Raw genomic sequence first — 19,748 nt, 5'->3', positions numbered from 1 at the left:
TCATTTTTGTATATGGGACACTGAGTTTGATGATGGTTTATATCATTCCATTGGATTTGGCTGAGCGTTAACAAATATTTTACATTGGTGTTATGGGTAACCGTTATGGCAATGAGAAAATAGTAGAGTAAATAAAGTTTCAAACAAGTTGAGTACAATCATATGAGATTTTAATTAGGCTTATTATCTCATATAGCTTATTCACACAGTAAAAAGATAAACTAATTAAGTGGAAGATTTAATGTCAATAGTTTGTAACAAGAACTGATTTCAGCCTACTGTTACGTTGTGGTACTCTTCCTACCTTAACGGAGTTTTTATTATTAAACACTGGCATGAGATTTAATTCAATGGGAAAAATATGAATGTATCATGTGGCAAGATGTCTCGATAAATATCTCCTAGCTTTAAATTTTACATGAAACTTCATTTTTTTCTACATATACAAAAATGAGTTCTATGATGATGCATCTCCAACCATGGAATTTGTCTGAGCATCATTGAAGCAATTTCTTTTTATCTGCAAGGGTATTTAAAACTTTCTTTTCTGTATGACGTATGTCCATGTATCCGACCGTACATCTCGATAATGAAATCAGCTGTAAGCTTAAATTTTGCATGCAACTTCAGTGAAGCCTGTTGTAATCCTATCTTTTACTATGTCGAACGCGTAGATGCAATTATGAAAGTGATATCTTTAGCCGGATGTTTCTTAAAATATGTCAAAAATCGTAAATTATTAGCGTTGCAATAGAAACATTGCTTTACTGAACTTGCGTGTAAGTTGAATTTTGTTTATAGTCGTGCTTGCAATAATATGGGCACGCCACATCTAATTAATTAAAAAGTGTACAAGCAATAAATAATGTATTTTTCCTTGGGGTTGAACATCTCACCTCAGATTTAGTCCACAGCCTCTGTTTTATGCCGCTGTGCTATTATCAAACAGCAATAAAAATACTTTATTACGTAACGTACGTTCACATTCACTTGTAAAAGACGTCGTAATATGAGCGAATAAAACATGCTATATATTTTACTACATTACAGCACCTTTCGAATAGCTAAAATATATGTGTTAAGTACCTACTCCATCAACTTCTTTATGTAATATAATCACTGAAATCTATAAAATCCACTCTTTAGAAGAACAGTACAAGTGTAATGGACGTTGCAAACTTTAGAACACATTACGGTCTTACATAGTTTTCTTATACTTTGTGTTCTTTTACAAACACAAGAAACCATTTTTAGTAGATTACTAGCTGACCCGGCGAACTTTGTCCCGCCTTAAAGGCAATATCACATGATCAACATTTTTTACTTTTTAAATTAGGATAATTGTAAATAAAAAAATATAATTATTCCAATGATTCTTTATTTGCCATTTATTGTAGCACCTTGTGATAAACTACATTTTTGGTTTTTTTTTTATTAGGCGCGAAAACGAATAACGCGGATGGTCTTTCCGACCCGTGGACATGGCCACATTTATTGGCTATGGGAAAAACATGGATGTTTGAGATTAAGACCACAAACTTTTTCAACGATTGGCCTTGTGACTTATTTACAGTCATGACGGATCGGAAATTGAAACCGTTTAAACTCAAATGGCATGTCGGGTGGGATCATCGGGATCCTCGGAATGAGAATTTCCTCACCTTTGAGTATTGTGGTGTAAATCAAATTGTTCATCAATTTACTTACCACCAAACTTGTTCCGTTACACAGTTTTTGGTTGGTATAAGTTTCGAAGCATGATTACTACAGAACCAATATTTAGTTGTAAATTGTGCCAGGTACATCCAAGGAGTTTAAACATTCAGTTGGATAGTTGGTGGCATCATCTTCATTTGTTACACAGTCAACAGATTTGAAAGAATGCAGTGTACCAATGATCTCATTCTGAATTATGTAGTTTAAGTCATCTACATCTTTATTCTTAGCTGCCAAAATTGCTCGCTCACTCAACCATTCATTATTTTTTGAGGTTAGTAATGATGTTTGGGAATTACCGATAGTCAACAATTACTTAGAGAAATCTTCAGCAGATGTATCGTTTCAGCAATGCAACTCTCATGTTTGTGTCAGCTGGAAGTTTCCTAACATAGCGCCATAGATTCGATGATTTGAGGCAAGCGTTTTTATTCTGTCGGCAGCAGTCGATCTGGGAATTACTGGCAATGTTTTGGCGGAAATCGCCAGACAGTAAAATAGTTGCGCCTCCAAAACATTTTTGAGGTCATTACGTATATTTTGCAATGTTAGGTTTAACCGCTTCCCAATGCACGTTTATGCGCTATTGTGCATTCGTCCCAGATGATGATCTTCGATTCTGATAAAACTTTCGCCATAGCGGAGCGCTTTTGTAATGTTGCACGTTGGTTCTTCAATATATTGAAGATATTTAACGGCAATTTTTAATGCAGAATGTGCCGTACGACATCCTTCTAGCAATGTGGCTGCTATTCCAGAAGAAGCAACTGAAACTGCAATGTTGGATCTTGCACGAACAGTGGCTAAAACTACTGACATGAGAAATGTCTTACCAGTTCCACCATGTAAATATAAACCACCGTTTCCATCATCAATTGCCTTCATTAATGTATCATAAACTTCCTTTTGTTGGGGGTTCATCAGGGGCACATTTGTTTGAACTACTAAATCTAATGATCATATTCACGTTCCCATTCCAATTCTCGATTAAATGCGTCATTCATTTTACGATTTAGCGCTGGCATTCCTAACCTGACTAATAAACTACCACACATGAGATAACTCATGTCTTCGATCAAGAGCAAGGCCCGATTATGTATCTCCTCATTCATTTCAAGATCGTAATTTATTGAACTGACACGAATTTGATGTAAAAATATCTTCTGCCATATTATCCTTGTATTTGTGCCACAGGTTAGATGGGTTCGATGGAAAGCATGTCGAAATGATGATAGCAAATAATGTACGTATCTGACTTGAAGATGCAGAGATAACTGCTTTGAATTGTAAAAAATTAAAATTTGATTTGTATTATCTGGATAGTAAAGTATTAACAGTGATTGCAGAAACATTTGAAACAAAATTTGCTGTTTCTCTAAGCTTACTCTATGCTTTCAAACTATAAAGTGTAAAGAAATTTAAAATAATAATTAAATTATAAAAACATATATTTCTTTTGTCGCATTAATATATGTTTTACAAAGAACAGCTGATTAAATTTGAAAAGGCTCTTTCACTTAATAACATATGTTTGTTGCAATGCATTTCTTACGGGTATTTTCTGTACCTTTTAGAGACCAGTGGGGCGGAATCCTGAATCGGGAACTGGATAAAAAGTATCCTATGTTCTTCTCCCAGTCCTTAGCTACCTTCCTACCAATTTTTCAGCCAAATCGTGTCAGCCGTTCTTGACTTATAAATAGTGTAACTAACACGACTTTCTTTTATATATATAGATATAATATTAATTTAATCATACATAACTTTTCATCTCTATTCGTTTAATGTTCCTTTCGAACGTAAAGTGAGAAACATTGCCAAAGGAAATGGAAATGACTTAAAAATATGCAGATTAAGGTAAATTTGTACAATGCTATTTTTAGCCCAGAATACATATATTTTTGTCTTCATTCTATTCGACTGTTGCCGTGAATTTCCGTTTGTAAACACTACATATATAGCGTTAACTCTCTTTAAAAGGACAGCAAAAGTAAATGATGACTCACTCTGATGATTTATTTAGAACTGAGACCAGATGTTAAATTATTCTAATTCTCCAGCTCCAGATTGTTCCACTTGTTGCACGATAACAGGCGAGACAGCTCCACCCGAAATAGAGAACTCTGCGGAGAGCTACCGGCGCAGCGTGCGGCGAGTGGTGGGTAAAAATAGCCCAAGAAGCGCGGAGAGGGTAAAGCGAGTAGTCGCGGTGGCCGAGCGACGAGCGTAGCGAGCAGTGCGGTGATCATGTCGCGGGAGCGGCGGTGGTGGGGTGTGCCACGAAGCTTCGCGGGGTTCTCACTGTGGAGACTGTCCAATCCGTTCGATATCGCGGAGGTCGGGTCGCCAGAAGCCGAGGTCAGGGAAGAGGAGGATACCAAGAAACAGTCTGAGGAAGCGGCACAACCACCAGTCGTAGAAGAGGAGGTTTGCGTGAAAGAGAAGAGTCCTTCGAGAACGTCTTGTGTGAAAGAGAAGAGTCCCTCAAGAACACTTGAAAGGAGTCCCTCGAGAAAATCGGAAAGACGACGGAGTAGGTCTTCCAGTTTTTCTTTTAGAAGTAGAAAATCAGTCGAAAGAGTCACTCCGGAGGTGGAAGTTGTTAACGAAGACATAAAGAATAACGTATTACCAGAAATCAGCTTCACTTTTCTAAGCGAACACGATCGAGAAGATGAGTACATAGTGGTGGATCCTTCTTTTAAAAATCCATCCGAACCCGTACAAAAAGATTCTCCATCAGTTCTGAAGAGGAGGTCAGAGATCAATTGTGTGCTAGAATCTAAAGGACCGGAAGAGAGGAACAGCAGTGAGAGATCGTGTAGTGTAGAAGATGATAGACTGAGGAGAGTGGATGATCCGGAAGTAGACGGTTCCTATACGGATTTGAGGCATGTGTCTAGTGTAGTTCTGTCGATGAAACCGGTGGACTATTCAAATCTGAATGTGGCTTTGGAAAGTGTAGTGAAGGAGCACGATTATGAGGTATTGAAGGAGCCAGCGTATTCTTCTCCGAGAGCTTCCGGATTAGAGTGCTTTCCTGTGTACGCTACGGTGCTTAAAACAAACAATACTCAAGGGTCCACTTTGGATTCAACATCTTCAAAAGACTTTGCAGAAGCGCTGCCTTCCATTCACACCACAGAGAAGTCTTCCACTATTGATTCCACGTCTTCTAAGGACTTCCGGGAGGCGCTTCCGTCTATTCCTCAACCCGATTGGGACGAGATGAGTGGTAGTTCCGGATATAACGCGGACTACGCCGAGCTCACTACCCCTGTGGTCACTCCGGAGCCTGTTGAGGAACCTCAAACGGATGTTCCGGAAGCTAAGGAAGACATGGCGTACTGTCAACACCGAGCGGAACTCAAGCCTTCTCTCCGGAGAGTGACTCTTCTCCGCTGCAAGAAGACAGTAAGAAGGACCCCTTCCATCGGGAAAGTGAAGAACAAACTGGGAAAGGCTTGGAAGAAAGTTCGCGGTTGGTGGGTTGACGAAAGGGTACGCTTGAATGATGTGATACTGAAGAGGGACTCGATCCGAGAGCCCTCGGTTGTGTCCGATTGCAGAAGTATGAGTGAGGATGACGTGTATGTGGGGTTGCGGGGGGTAGAAGAAGTGGACCGAGTGCTTAGTGTGGAAGATGTGGCGTCTACCTGTTCCACTCTACCTGCCAGGTACCGAAGACGGCTCAGACACTCTCCAACCCCTGTCCTCTCTAGGGCTTCCAGCGTTGCCGCCTTCCGTCGCAGCAGATTCTTCCCGGAGGTAACCAACAAAAATGTAGATGTCTGTAGAGATTAGCCAATTAACTGGTCTATGATATGATTTCTTTTATTTTTGATGGATTTTGAACAAATCCATTTTTTCGAAAATGTCTATTACACAAAGTAGTAGCGGTTTTGACTACTGGGAAGCATACTGTCAATATTCGCTTAGGCTTATGAATTCCTTACAATCATAATGAAAAGTGAATTAGTATAAACGTTTATTTTCAGAATAACACATTTTTTCAGAACTCAATGTAAACGCAACCAATCAAGAACCAGTAACTATAAGCCGAGACTGCCAAATAATCGCAATTGCTGACAGGAAAACCTCTGGAGAGTTTCCAACTTGGACTCTATACTTACTGTTGGATTTGTCGACAACAACGGTTTGTTCGGTGGCACAATCAACAGCCCCACCGTGTGTCTTGGGCAAAATTCACTTACCAGTCATAAAATAAAAAAAAATAATAAAAAAAACTAAAAAAAAAAAAAAACTAACAAATTACTCACATTTGGAAAAATGTTTTAATTTATAAAATAAAACATTTCAAGTAGGGAAGTACTCGTGGTAGTAAACTAATTATTCCTGTTACAGAATACAACAAGTTATTCATATTGTGTTGTAACAGAATTCTCTAAGAGTATTTAACATTTACAACACGTCTTTATAGTACTCACGTTGCTTACACTGATTTAACTGCGTATATACCTAGCGATGATAGAACGTGTGACAACACTAAAGTATGTTTTGTAATACGAACCTGAAACCTGAGTGTTCATCAGAGGCCAAGGACATTCGTCTTGACTACCTACTTAGTCTTCCTCTGTATATTGTTGCGCACTAGGTCCAAATTGAATGAACAGTATTAGTTCCTTTTAATATTCACATTTAACTATCGATTTGGAAACAATTACCAATTTGAGATACTAACATAGTTAAGTACGTTTTTATGGCGAATATAAAAGAATAAAAACGTTGACATTAGTTAAGATTAACTTGCCATTAACCAATAGGCCAATACTAAATACTAATGCGGACTCTACTAATACTAGTGTTTTAAGAGTTATCAACAACATAATAACATAATTTCTATTATGTGAGTGTGCTGATTTAAAACTGCCTCTAAAGTCATTTTTTTTCATCGCCCTAAGATGGCATTGAAACTAGGCTAAAAGGAATTGTCTGACGTCAGGAATCACGAACTCTTTGCTGAGATTACTTGCAAATCCGACGTGCAAGTAGCTGGTCTTAAAAACCACTCAACCTGTCTCAGATTTTCTTCACTTTCATGGCTACGTTTAAATAAAAAATGTATTTACCTAGATGTTTTGACGCTTTGTCAATAATCTCTTTACGTGGTACAATCGGGTTTTAGTTGAAATTATTTTTTTATTGGTCAATGTCCTTCAAAATACATTTTCTGAAGACAGATAAACGTTTTTGGTTATTCCACGAGGAGTAGGCATTTCAATTAACTTAAGTTGTAAAAAAATTTTCAAAAAGAAATAACCTAAGCCTCTTTCTAAATTTTAAATGGTTTGACTCTGCTGTGAGGTGCATTTGGGAGTTTGGAAGTTTAGGCGCATCTTATAAACAGACTAAAAAATGGTTAAAGATGATGAAATGAATTATTTGTAGAACACTTAATATAGGGAATAACATGTCTTATGTAATACTAAATTTAATTCTTACAATATTAGTAATACAGTTTTTGAAGACTATACTTATTTTAAAATATGTAAATTCTGTTTTCATAAATAATTGTGCATGTCACTTCCTGAAGGAATAACTTATGAAGAGACTGTTAAAACTTATATTTTTATCGACACCCGTTTTTATTTGACTCTGAAAAAATTCCATTATAAATGCCAGTAATCCTTCGTGTACTGATAACTAATTTTAAAAAAAAACTTAAAACTAAGAGTTTTTAAGGCATATGACTTTGAAATAAAACAAGATTTCAACAAAACCCAATCGCATTACCTTCACATCAGATAACAAGTTCTATCTGAACTGATTAAATAAACTTATAAAATAGCACAAAAGTACATTCAAACAAGGTATATTAAATCGACTAGTGAAATGGTCTGTTATTCAATATAAATTTGAATAGTCATTGGTTAGTTAAGAGTTCTGCGATATGGTTGCTTGGTAAATCTAGAGATAGTATCATCTTAATGACAAGTTTTAATACAATCACTAAGTACATTTTTTTAAACCCTTCATTCTAAAAAATTAACTTTAACATCAGATATATGGTGTGAGTTCTATAACTTCCAGACAAATATATTAAATTTTTCGCACTTTTATCTATTATGGATTGGATTTTTATTTGAGAAATAGAATTGATGGTCAACCAGACACAGCTCGCACCGTGCCAAAGACTGGCATAATGCGCAATTGCTGATATTCCGTCATATAAATAAAATAAAATTAAGGATATATCCTGCTGGATTGCATCCTTTATTACAATGATGTGTCGTCCATTAAACTCAGAAATATATAATTAGAACCATGTTAAAACTTAATAAGAGGAAATCCTGCAAACCAATAATTTTGAAAAACCATAAAATTCTCACCTTACCATCTCTGTATATCCTAGAAACCCTATTATCAAGTATTGCACTATTATAACATCATAAATCAACCCTACAATACACCATAGATCTATTAAAACTATTCGAAAAGTCCTTATTATTCACCTCTCAAAATCTATAATAATTGCCTCTATATCTAAAGAGTGAGAATTCCATAAATGCATTTTAACTTCTTTAAAATGCTATCTCATTAAACGGGCATACTATTCAGTAGATGAATACTTAAATTGTTGCGAGTACTTATTATTGAATGTTGAGACGAAGCTCACTAAGCTATGAAAAATATGTGACTATTTCTTCATTGGTGTAGTTTATTTTATTTTTAAATATTGACAACTCACATGTTTATCTTTAGCTATGCTGAAAATGATAAACCTGTGTGAAGCTGATAGTAAAAAAATAAATAATTTCACTGTGACAATTGTTTTTAACAAAAACAGTTAAAGTTTTAAGAAAAAATATGCTCTGTATAAACTATCTTGAGCAAACGTCTTACAAAGCACAATCGTTAGATCATATAGTAACATTATAACAATATAATACCGTACGTTACTCTAGGTTCGATCTTTCCAGTACGTTTGGAACTCCATAATTTGTGTATATGTTAAATAACCAGTATAGGATTTATGATGGGACGAGGGCTTCTCCCAATTGCTGTGACCTGTCTCAATTATGTTTCGGGAGACTGTAGTTCATCTTGAGATTTCCAGGTGTCTCTTCTCTTCGAGACTACATCAAGTATGTCCTTGAGTATTGAGTCAGAATGGGGTACAACGATGAAATGAAATCGTTTTACAGCAAGTCTATAGATTGAACTGCATTGGAAAAGGAACGTCATATGTTCAGTTCTTTATTACTCTCCTAATCCATCATTTTATAACCCAGTGGTTCGTCATGTTCCCATCGACAGAACGCCCGAGAAAGACTATTTAACTTACAATTTTAAAATGACTGGAATGACATTTTTTGCAACTTACATACTCTTTCTATTCTTGTATAGCACTAAGGCGGTAATATGTCTTTTCTCTACAATCAGTGAGAACAATAATTAAGAAATGCAAATAGTCTGACGCAACTGTAGAACAACGCTGTTGACTTGGTAATTCCAGATAAAACTCCTGTCCAGCCTTTTTCCAAGAAGTGGTTAGTACTAACTTCCCTTTGATGGTGTCTGTTACCACTACTATCGGCCAATCTTCATTTTAGACCTACCATAAACAAATGATCAAGTGTTTCAATTTGGAAAAGTTTATTTCCAAGGTGCTATCACTGAAAAACTAAGTACAGGAATTATTTTGGATATAAATAATAATGTTCAGTTGTTCTCAGTTTTTATTTTGACATATTCCAGAGAATACTATTGTGTCAATATCGGATTACTTTTCAATTTATACAAACACTAAAACAACACAGGGTTAGGGCAATTTTCCTGGGAGAGAGACGGATCATGATTGTACGATTTCTACCTGCACATTTTAATTTCTGCTATTTTAGGTGCGATGGGAACCCCTGAAGTGAAAAAAACGTCACGTACTGTACATGTGTCCAGTGCATTCAGCTGAGTTTCGTGGTGAAAACAATCGAAAGTTTTAGAGAGATCGAGGAACATGTCCAGAGTTTGCTCACGTCTCTCTATGTCTCCTTTCCCCCATCGCAAATACAGTAAGATAGCTATTGCACAACTGTCTATTTATTTTGCCCGAACCCGTAATATTCTAGGAAAGAATATCGAATCTATCCCAAGAAAAAATTTTAAAAGATGGTTTTTTCTTCTAGCGACCGTTTCTGTTACCGTCATTATACCAAAAATAAATTTGCTATTTAAGTTAAGTATAAAAAAAAAGGTTCTGTTGACATTTACTCCAATAGGACCATATACCAGAGATGATGCCGGTACCAGTTGTAATCCCACACGTGTCTCCCTCAGGTAAATGTCTGCCGTGTCCCCGGCACTATACTCTCGGTCATATACCAGAGATAGAACACCGATGTGGTGCCAGTTGTATTCCCACACGTGTCTCCCTCAGGTAAATGTCTGCCGTGTCCCCGGGACCATACTCTCGGTCATATACCAGAGATAGAACACCGATGTGGTGCCAGTTGTATCCCCACACGTGTCTCTCTCAGGTGAATGTCTGCCGTGTCCCCGGGACCATACTCTCGGTCATATACCAGAGATAGAACACCGACGTGGTGCCAGCTTTCTTCCTCTTCCGGTTTGGCTACAAGTCTAGATCGGAACATTTTACCTTTATGACCTTTTACTTTTCCTAATATTATTGTGATCAAAGTGTTTGCTCGTAATAATAGCGAAGTGTTAGACTGTCCTGTCCAACAGAATAAAATATTATCAGAATAAATTGTCCCATATTCACAGATACTTTGTAGCAAATAACAAAGAATTTCTTGTGACACTAGTTCTCATGTAACTTTTCGTCTTGTTTGGCTTTGTTCTAACAGTTCTGCAACTTTCGAGAAAAAAGATTATAGTAAATTATAGATTTTAGGGAGTTCCTGGCTCTGTATTGCAGGCAAAAGCATAATTTTCTACTCTGTGAATGAGAAAATCTTTCAAATCTTCTGCAGTTTCATATACAAACCGGAATGCCCCATATTGATTTTCAGGGTCGCAAAATTTTACATGTAAAATTAAGAAGTCTAATTTTTTAGTGGAAGATCCTTTTAAGTATAGATTCACATCAACACAATTTGAACACGAAAAAGAATTGTTCATCGTAGCATATATATTCTTGTTGTGTTCAAAAATGTTCAACAAAACTACTCGTATTTAATTTTAATTACTTATTAATGAATGTACCTAATACAAAGAGCCTATAATTATAAAGCGGGTGTATATTTGTACTGATTCTAAAATTAACTAAAATAAAGTAAAACGTTCATATTGTGTCACATCATTTCATTAATCTGGAGGATGGATTTTACATTCGGGATCTAGAAATTTAGCTTTTTTATGGAGGTTTTGCATTGATGACCAAGAATTTGGCATTGGTAATTAAAGGCTTTGGTGACCCAACAATATCATACTGGTACTCCATTATTTTTGCATATTGGTTTGATTTACGGATTTAACCGCAGAAATTTTGAAAAATTGTTGAAGCAAGAATTTTAGTTTGATTCATAGAATTATTTTTTGTTCGATTATAAAGTGTAGCATTGGTGACCCGAGCATTTAGTACTGTTCGTCTGAAAATTTTGTATTGGTGATCTAAAAACTTTGCATTACTGATTAAGTTTAATAATCAATTTGTAGTCTGTAACCACCAACCTTCAGAATGTTTGTTCGTATTTTGTCGAAATCTCGATAGTTATAGAGCCCATGGGGTTCATTGTCCTCAAGCTATAAACACTAGAGTAAGTCTGACCATACATTCACGCCACTTCATTACAGCATCTCAGCAAAGCAATCAACAATAGCCATTGTTGTCCGCTTAACATTTCCTCTCGTTTATCGGAAGTGGGATGAGGTCTATTGTCTAATATTTCTTAAGCAACCATTCAGTATAGCGGGCTGTCCAACAGCGTATTTATAGATCATTCTTTTGAAGGGTGAGTAAAATATATGGTAGGATTATATAATTTATTATTGTTATGCTTATAAAACAGAAACGTTCCACATAAAGTTTTGAAAAAGTTACTATATGACGCCATCACAAGCTGCTTTGTATGCATATTAGGTGGAAAATACGAAGCTTATCTTAAATCTAGCTGATCTATTGTTAAACACGATTTTAAAGACTGGTGAGATGTAGTCGATGATGCCAGTGTTTTAGTAACAGTATATATGTTCCTATATCACATAAGTTCTTTGTTTAAAATTTGATAATGACGATGGAAGGTTTGAAAGGATAATAGGGTTCATACATTTGCCACCGTTATATGTTACAAAATGTCAATACACGAAGTTTCGAGCATTGGAATCCATCCCCTTCGTCAGGTGCGAAAGTAAGAAATAAAAAAATCGAGTAAATTACATAAGTCATTTCAATCATTTTACATTTTTATGAGACTAATTTTGTACTCAGGAATGAATTGTAATTACCATCATATATCATAAAATTCCATTTCTTCATAAATTTTATTACATAATATTAGATAAAGTAATCTCTAGGAGCTGAGAGACAATTTGCACTCGTATAAATATATAACCTGAGATTTCTTGAAATAGATAAGGACATTTTCTAAGACAGAAATCGAGTATGGTGGAGGTTAAAATGACATGGTATCAAAAGGGTTAAGAAAATATACAAATATATTTTTCGAGGTTGAAAAACATAAAACTAATCCTCAGACACTTTAATAATAGTTATATAACTGTCAGACAAGATAAAGGGACAGTCGTCAATTTAAGGGTCAGTATATGGTTAGTTGACAATGATTTACATTTATGTACGTGTCTGGCGGTTGGTTTTAACTGTGTTAGACTACGAAAATTATGATCGGGGGAAATTATTTTTAAAGCTCTTTTAATCTTTTTGATACCCTTCTCCCATTTCGATTACCACTAAAACTAGCACGGTAGACAGTAGATTTATTTTTTTATGGGAAACTTCTCTACAGTTTTTAAGAAACCCGGGTTGCGTGCTTGTAGAATGAAACTGAGCTTACATTTCTATAGATAGTTTTCTGAAATTATACTTATTTAGAGAAAATTACAAATAGTCATTGATCCGTTGAGAGTTTTCTGGTAGAAACTACTGAATTTTCAAACCTACAAGACCTGTTTTGCAAATAACAGCGGAAATTTCCCTTTTGACAACAAGAGAGGTCGACCGACACGTGAACTGTTAGTTGTTATCAGTTTCCTCATGTTGAGTGTCACAGGTGATAATGTCTGATGGCACTTCGGTTGAAGAACTGACTACAGTTAGTAGACTTGAAGTTCCCTTCGAATCGAGTACTAAATCTGATAGGTTGTCATAAAAATATTGTAGGCAAGCAGAAAGAAATAGAGTGGAGATGTGCTCCATGTAATATATGAGAAGCAGGCGTGGAATTCAACATGTATTTCACAAATGAAAAAAACACTGTAATTTCTTTTTACTTCAGTAGTTCTGTGCCTTATATGATCAGAAAGAGAACCAAGTCCTGCAGAGATATGTGAATATTTCTAACTTCATGACAACACTGACAAATAAATAGTGCCGTACAACTAGCACCCGTTTCTATACAACCAACTATACAAACCACAAACTATTTACTGTTTGGGTTTTCGCATTAAAAGTAACTAAATATCATTTCCCCATTAACTTCCTTTCTCTATTTGAAATCATTATTAGAAGTACCTATACTAAATTTTCCAAACAAATCTGTTTGTCCAGCTTAATGGTATCAAATCAAAACAAAATCGTTTATTCTCCAAAAAAGTAACAAAAGATACATTATTAGTATATTCATTGACTTTAAAAACGAAATGAAATTGAATATATATAAAATATAGAATATAAAAATCAATTTTTATCAAAATGAAAATGAAAGAAAAGTGAGAATTTATTTGGATGAAGTTGATAAACTTGATGATACAGCTACAAAGAGAGCTGTATTTTAATGATTTATTCAGTGGTTAATTTATGACTGAGAAAATAAAAAGAAGAAAAAAAGGTGAAGTGAGCAACACAATTCACTAGAATTGGCCGACTCTATTTCTTACCAGACCTGAAGGATTGCTAATGTATATACAGGCTTCATCGACAGTTGATTCCCTATTGATTTGAGTCAGGATTCGTAATGTACGAGTTATGCCGGATTTAATCTTACCAGCCTTGAATTATGTTTCATAAGATACCGGCTTTGCCGATCTCATCACTGATAATCAGGGTTACTAAACTGGCTGTGTTTTCCCTGGCATCTCTAGGTCGTTTATTTAAGATATTACTAAATATGTCTAAACTTTTGATATACGAAGGGAACGGGAAATAAAAAACTATTATATTGTTTATAATAATTTGATGCAATAACTTTTTAATCTATCTTGGTAATTCATATTCCAACTATGTTCTACGCATTTTATGTGCCACGAATAAAAATAAAACTCGGTTGCTCCGCTCTGCTTTGGGATCGCGTCTAAAACATCGTAGTGCCCTACATTGTGTAGCTGATGAGACATCTAGATTACAGTTGATTTTATAGTCTAGTGTCTTTGGTGTTGAAACAATGCAAGTGAGTACGATTTGAGCTTCTTCGTCACCGACTTCTTTTAGGTCTCTTCAGACGGATGTGAGCACCAGATTCCACGAGTCAACCCTATGACAGTCAGATTTCAGACGCTGCACTTACAGGAAGGCGAATTTGAACTTAACTCAACATTAACAATCAAAAATTATTATCTCTGCTTATGCTAAAGATTGGACTAGATTTGTCGATTTACGCAAGAAGGATATACAACTAGTACTAGGTATGCTAACAGGACTGGCTAAGCGGAAGGTGAAATGGAGGGTATTGCAAAAAAAACGCACAATTAATAAAAGGAATCCAACCCTTATGTTCTTAGAAATAAGGAACGTTATGCTCACAGAGCGCCAACGTGACTTGAGCTTAAATTTGGGGACTACCTCAAGGGATGTTTTCCTTTTTTGCAATAAGAGCGGGGGTCCGCTGACGCTGCCACCAAAGCCCGCGCTGATGGCTAGGGACATTTCCAATCGGTTCTTTTCCCCTTTCTTAAACGTGATCTGGGGTTGGAAAAGTTGGACGATGTAGCTCATGGTATGACGTCAGGAAGTACCGATCGGAAAATACGTGATGACACACCTGAAGGGTTGAGTGAACTGTGGTGGATGGTCAGGAGGAATGTACATGGGCTATTGTATTTCGCGATGACTCACTTCCAAGCAGTTCCAAGTATTCATGTCCTGACAACGTAACCCCTACCCTAAACTATCACATTGGGCTTTGTGCGCTTTTTTTTCGAAAATATCGCTTTATTCTCTGTGGGCTTTTTTCGCATAATGAAATTAACCAAAACTCAACATAAATTGTACATATATTATGTTATAAAATACAGTTATATTCTAAAAAAGTTGCTTTTACCGTCTGAAAAACACAGTACATAGTATACAAATCCACCTCAAGAAATTATAATATGTAAAAGAGTTTTACAAAAGTAAAATTCTTCTTGACTTCTGAGCAATCTAAAATCGGTTTGGAGATATTATTTTCCTGTAGTGGCCTGAAAGTAAGGCAAGTGCAGTCAACTGCTCATTATCCATTTTGTTCCTTAAAAAGTTCTTGGCTCGTTTCAAAGTGGAGAACGATCTTTTAGCAGTACATAGCAGTAATACTGAATTATTTAAATAATAATAGAAGTTTGCTAAAAAAGTGAATGAAAAGATATTGAAAATTTGAGGTGGGCCCGCACCCCTCGCTGGCTACGTCCTTAAGTCCAAGGAACAACTTTATTGAGTTTGGATTAAAGTTAAAAGAGTATTACGTAGATTTGTGCAATAACTCGTCCGTTACCTTAAAATATTAAAGTAAGCATAAGAAATTTAACTAAATTTAAAAGAGAATTATTTTTTCCCCAATACATCCATAGGTTGGAACTCAAACATTTGATCATTACATTACACCACCTAGTTAAGTATAGTTTAGTTTGGGAATGAAGTAATTTTAGAGGTTATATATCAACACGTCAAAGTATTTACGTCGATACGTAAGAGCGGATACGGATAGTATCGATACAGTCTATATAGGAGAGAAAGTGACAGCGGTTCTGAGCGGTGGAGAGGCGTTATCTCGGCTGTTGTCAGCAGCGTGCGCGCGAGCTTGTCGCAATTACCATAATGTTGTGATAAACTGTAATCTAACTGAGGAAGCACTACAGTTCCCATTAACAGGCCGTTGACACATTTATACTTGGCAACTTTAACTCTACAGTAGTTGTCTTGGTTCAAATCTGTCTCACACGGCGTGTCATAGTTATTCTTAATGGCTTGTAAATATTCTAAAAAGGTTTAAATACAGTACAGTGATTTTATGAATTCATGTAAAAACTGTTCGTTGGGGGTGAAAACTGTTATAGATTTATTAAATTTCTTAAACATGGATCCGTACCTATGTCATGAAATTGTTCTGTTTTTATAGCAGAAATGGAATTCAGTATACGGTGGTATTTTTGGCAACCCCAAAACCCTAACCTGGGGGGTATAATGTAATGAAACAAATGTTTGAGTTCTTGCCTATGGATCTATTGGAAAAAAACAATTATAGACTTTATTTAGTTAAATTTCTTATCCTTATGTAAGTATTTTGAGGCTAGAAAGTGTTGTGGAAATAGAACCAAATAAACGGATACAATTGAGTATTCAAGGATCCGATTGAACGTATCGAACGAGTTACTGCACAGACCTACGTAGGCCTACTCCTCTTTTACGTTTAGACCAAAATCAATAAAGATATTCCTTGGACTGAAGGACGTAGCCAATAAGGGTAAGGGGTAAGGACCCCCTCAAACATTCAATATCTTTTTATTCAATATTTTAGCAAAGTATTATTATTATTTAAATAGTTCAGTATTACTGAGTTGTAGTTCAGTATTACTGCAGAAAGATCGTTCTCAACATTGAAACGGGTCAAGAACGTTATAAGGAATTAAATGGGAAAAGAGCAGTTGACTGCACTTGTCTTATTTTTTGTCCACTACAGGAAAACATAAGTTTTTCCAGAGCTAGATACGATTTTTCAGAAGTTTAGAAGAGTTTTACTTTTGTAAAAACTCTTTACATATTATAATTTCTCAATGTGGATTTCTATACTATGTACTGTGTTTTACAAACAGTAAAAGCAACTTGTTTTTAATTACATTACTACATAAGTATAATCAATTTAAATTATTAATCCTGCACAGCCTACTAAGGCATTGCCTCCATAATATTATAAATACCAATCGTCAATACAACGTATTCATAGACGTAAAACCTTTGTGCAAAATTCACCATTTTGCTTCTTAAATTTGAAAGTTTCGAAAATTTGAATGTTTCCGGGGGGGGGGCAATTTCGTCTTGACCCCTCCCACACTTTTTCTGGCTACGTCCTTTGCTTGGACTAAGAGGAAACTATGTATCAAGCTTCGTCTCTAGGACTTTTCCATCAAGATACATCGCACAAACGGACAGATGCGATTTTAAGAAGTCCCCGTTGGGTCTTTAATAAAACCCCGTAACAAAAATATTGTTTGGAAAGTTGCATTGTTGAATGAGCTGCCCTTTAATGTCCTAAATATAATTGTCAAGTATAACTGGTTATTTTAGTTTATGACCTATGAAAGAACGTCAAAATGTTTGTAGAAAAGAACGTAAAGTAGCAGTTTCGAAAACCCATTAGATAACCTCATCTCCGCCGCAGAGCCGAGGACATTAAACCTTTGGACACGGTTGGTATTATTTTCAGATTTTGTCGTAATCGATGTTTACTATGGAAGAATAGAAACACCCATTTCATACTCCATTGTGTTTTTGTTTACTTTCAGTAAGCCAGCGATCCGACAGCGCACACAATGTAAGCAGGCGCATTACTTTCTCCAGTATGACGTTGACGGTGTCAGTGGTGAAGCGACCTTCAACTTGACGCTTCAATTACGGAAAAGTCGCGATCAGCTGACGAGCGTCGAGCAAGGTTAGGTTATGACGGAGCAGGTGTGCCAACCTATACATAACATTAATCGGTAATCAACGGATATGATCGATTAACTGATTCCGACCTTGAGCTTAAAAACGGGGAGATTTCACCTTGAGAGATGATTGGAGTAATGAATTAATTTCGAGTTGTTTACTTTCATCGTGTAGTCGTTAACTATACAGGTTTTATCGGGCATAATTTCGATGTTTCGTAAAGCTTAAGCGGACGGATCCAAAGAGGCTACTTATTATAAGGCAATAAGTATTGACAATGTTTAGTAAAATATGAATATATCAGTGAATGTTTTAAAGATGGCTGTTTTAAAACTGTATGATATTGGAGGCACTTCATTTAAGAATTTCTTCAATTACGAATAATATAATTTACGAGTATTAGAGATGTTACCCCTCCTCTACCCGAACTTAAGCTAAAATTACCTGACAATTTTATTAATTTTTAAATTGAACGTTTTAGGTAGGTACTTTCGTAAATTCTTTATTGGCGATCAACGAATCAAGGGGATAATAGGATGAAGGAAAGTTTTAATCGTCAAGATTTAGTGTAATAGGACAATTTAGATATGTCTAGAACCTTTTAGAGCGTCTGATATTTATCATAGTTATATGTCACTAAATGTATTACATGATGTTTGGACGTGTACGTGTACGAAAAGTTGTGTTATACATTTTTCCAACACATAACGATGGCAAATGTACGAAATCCTTTCAAACCTTCCTTTTCCATTATCAAACTTGAAACAAAGAATGGAAACTATGGTTTTAATAAGTCCTTTTTAAAGGTCTAAGAACAAAATAGAAATATTGAGAAAAATAAATAAATCATATGATAACAACACATTTAATGCGTCAATTCACTCTCGGCTGAAACAGATTAGCCCAACCTGTTTCCACTAGAAGCATTTTCACAGTTAGAACAGTTAAGTGAAAAATTATCTCTCTGCTGAATTAATAAAGCCAAGAATTCACTTTTGCCCAAAATAGTTATGGCTTCAATTTTTCCTCAGTTGGTTGGTAAATATCTCCTAGCTGGAGCATTTAAGCCGGTGGTAATCCCGCTATCAACAACTTACGTCGTTTCATCTGTTTAATTCGTAGCTGGAACAATTAAGCGGCAGTTTATCTTGATTGGAACAGTAAGCCGTCAAATCTATTCAGGCTGGAGTAGTCAATCTGTCGATCTATCCTGGCTGGAACAGTTCCAACATATCTCCATCAGTAGGAACAGTTAGAGTGGTAGTTGTAACCACTCCGCCCGAAGGACGTATACAACGGGAATTCCCTGTCGCCTAAAGCAATTTTGCCTCGGCTGGAGCAGTTTAGTGGGCATTTCTCTCTTGGCTGGAACATTCAATTTGGCACATATCTCAAGACTGGAGCAGTTAAGCACGCCATTCTATTTCGGCCAGAATAGCCAAACCTGTCAGCCATAGCGGCATCCCCGATAAATCCCTCTCAACTGGAGCAGTTAAACAGGCAATTCATTCTCAGCTCTCGTCCGGAGCAGATATGCCGACATCTTTCCTCTGGAACAATTAAGTCAACATTCTGTCAGTAGAATGACAAGTATTTCATCATTAATCTGACGACTGAAATCAAAAGACTCTTTCTACAACAGTCCTGAACAGTTTCTATTCTTGAACCACATTCATAGGCGTACAACTGCTGGTAGTTAAGACAGACTACCAATGTAGTTTAGTGGCCGAGAGCCAATTGCACTAAATAAGCAAGCACACAATTCGGGTTTTCTTGAAACCACAATGGGATTTTTTCCTAAGAAACGTCAGCCAAACTAATTTTGGTGGAATTAAAAATGGGTTAAAAAGACGAAACTATGTATTTTTATCAGATTTTATTTTTCCTAGTTATACATAACATAGCTATGGTAGGAACATTCCATTTTAATGTTGAATTTAACTTCAGTTCACCTTCATTTAATTGCACCGTCTGGTATCTGACTGTCTCAGACTTGACTTTGGGAATCTGGAGTCATGTTCGTCTGAAGAGATCTAAA

General features: G+C 35.9%; 1 protein-coding gene across 2 annotated transcripts in view; it reads left to right on the top strand.

Moving 5' to 3' along the window:
* The window catches only part of LOC124360051 (nostrin), a 119,715-nt gene that overhangs the window by 30,254 nt on the left and 69,713 nt on the right, over nt 1-19,748 (top strand). Inside the window, exon 1 of one of the 2 annotated variants that reach the window (XM_046813303.1) lies at nt 3,515-5,484. The exons of the other annotated variant lie outside the window; for it this stretch is intronic. Within the exon in view, the coding sequence (XP_046669259.1) occupies nt 3,964-5,484 (1,521 nt within the window). The 5' untranslated portion in view covers nt 3,515-3,963. Of the gene's footprint in view, nt 1-3,514; nt 5,485-19,748 lie in introns of those variants that run through there. 2 annotated transcript variants of the gene reach the window in all.

This window comes from Homalodisca vitripennis, chromosome 4 (assembly GCF_021130785.1).
Source record: "Homalodisca vitripennis isolate AUS2020 chromosome 4, UT_GWSS_2.1, whole genome shotgun sequence".
In the NCBI taxonomy this organism is placed as follows: Eukaryota; Metazoa; Arthropoda; class Insecta; order Hemiptera; family Cicadellidae; genus Homalodisca; species Homalodisca vitripennis.
The sequence above is the reverse complement of the archived record's forward strand: the minus strand, read 5'-3'. Positions and strand labels throughout refer to the sequence as shown.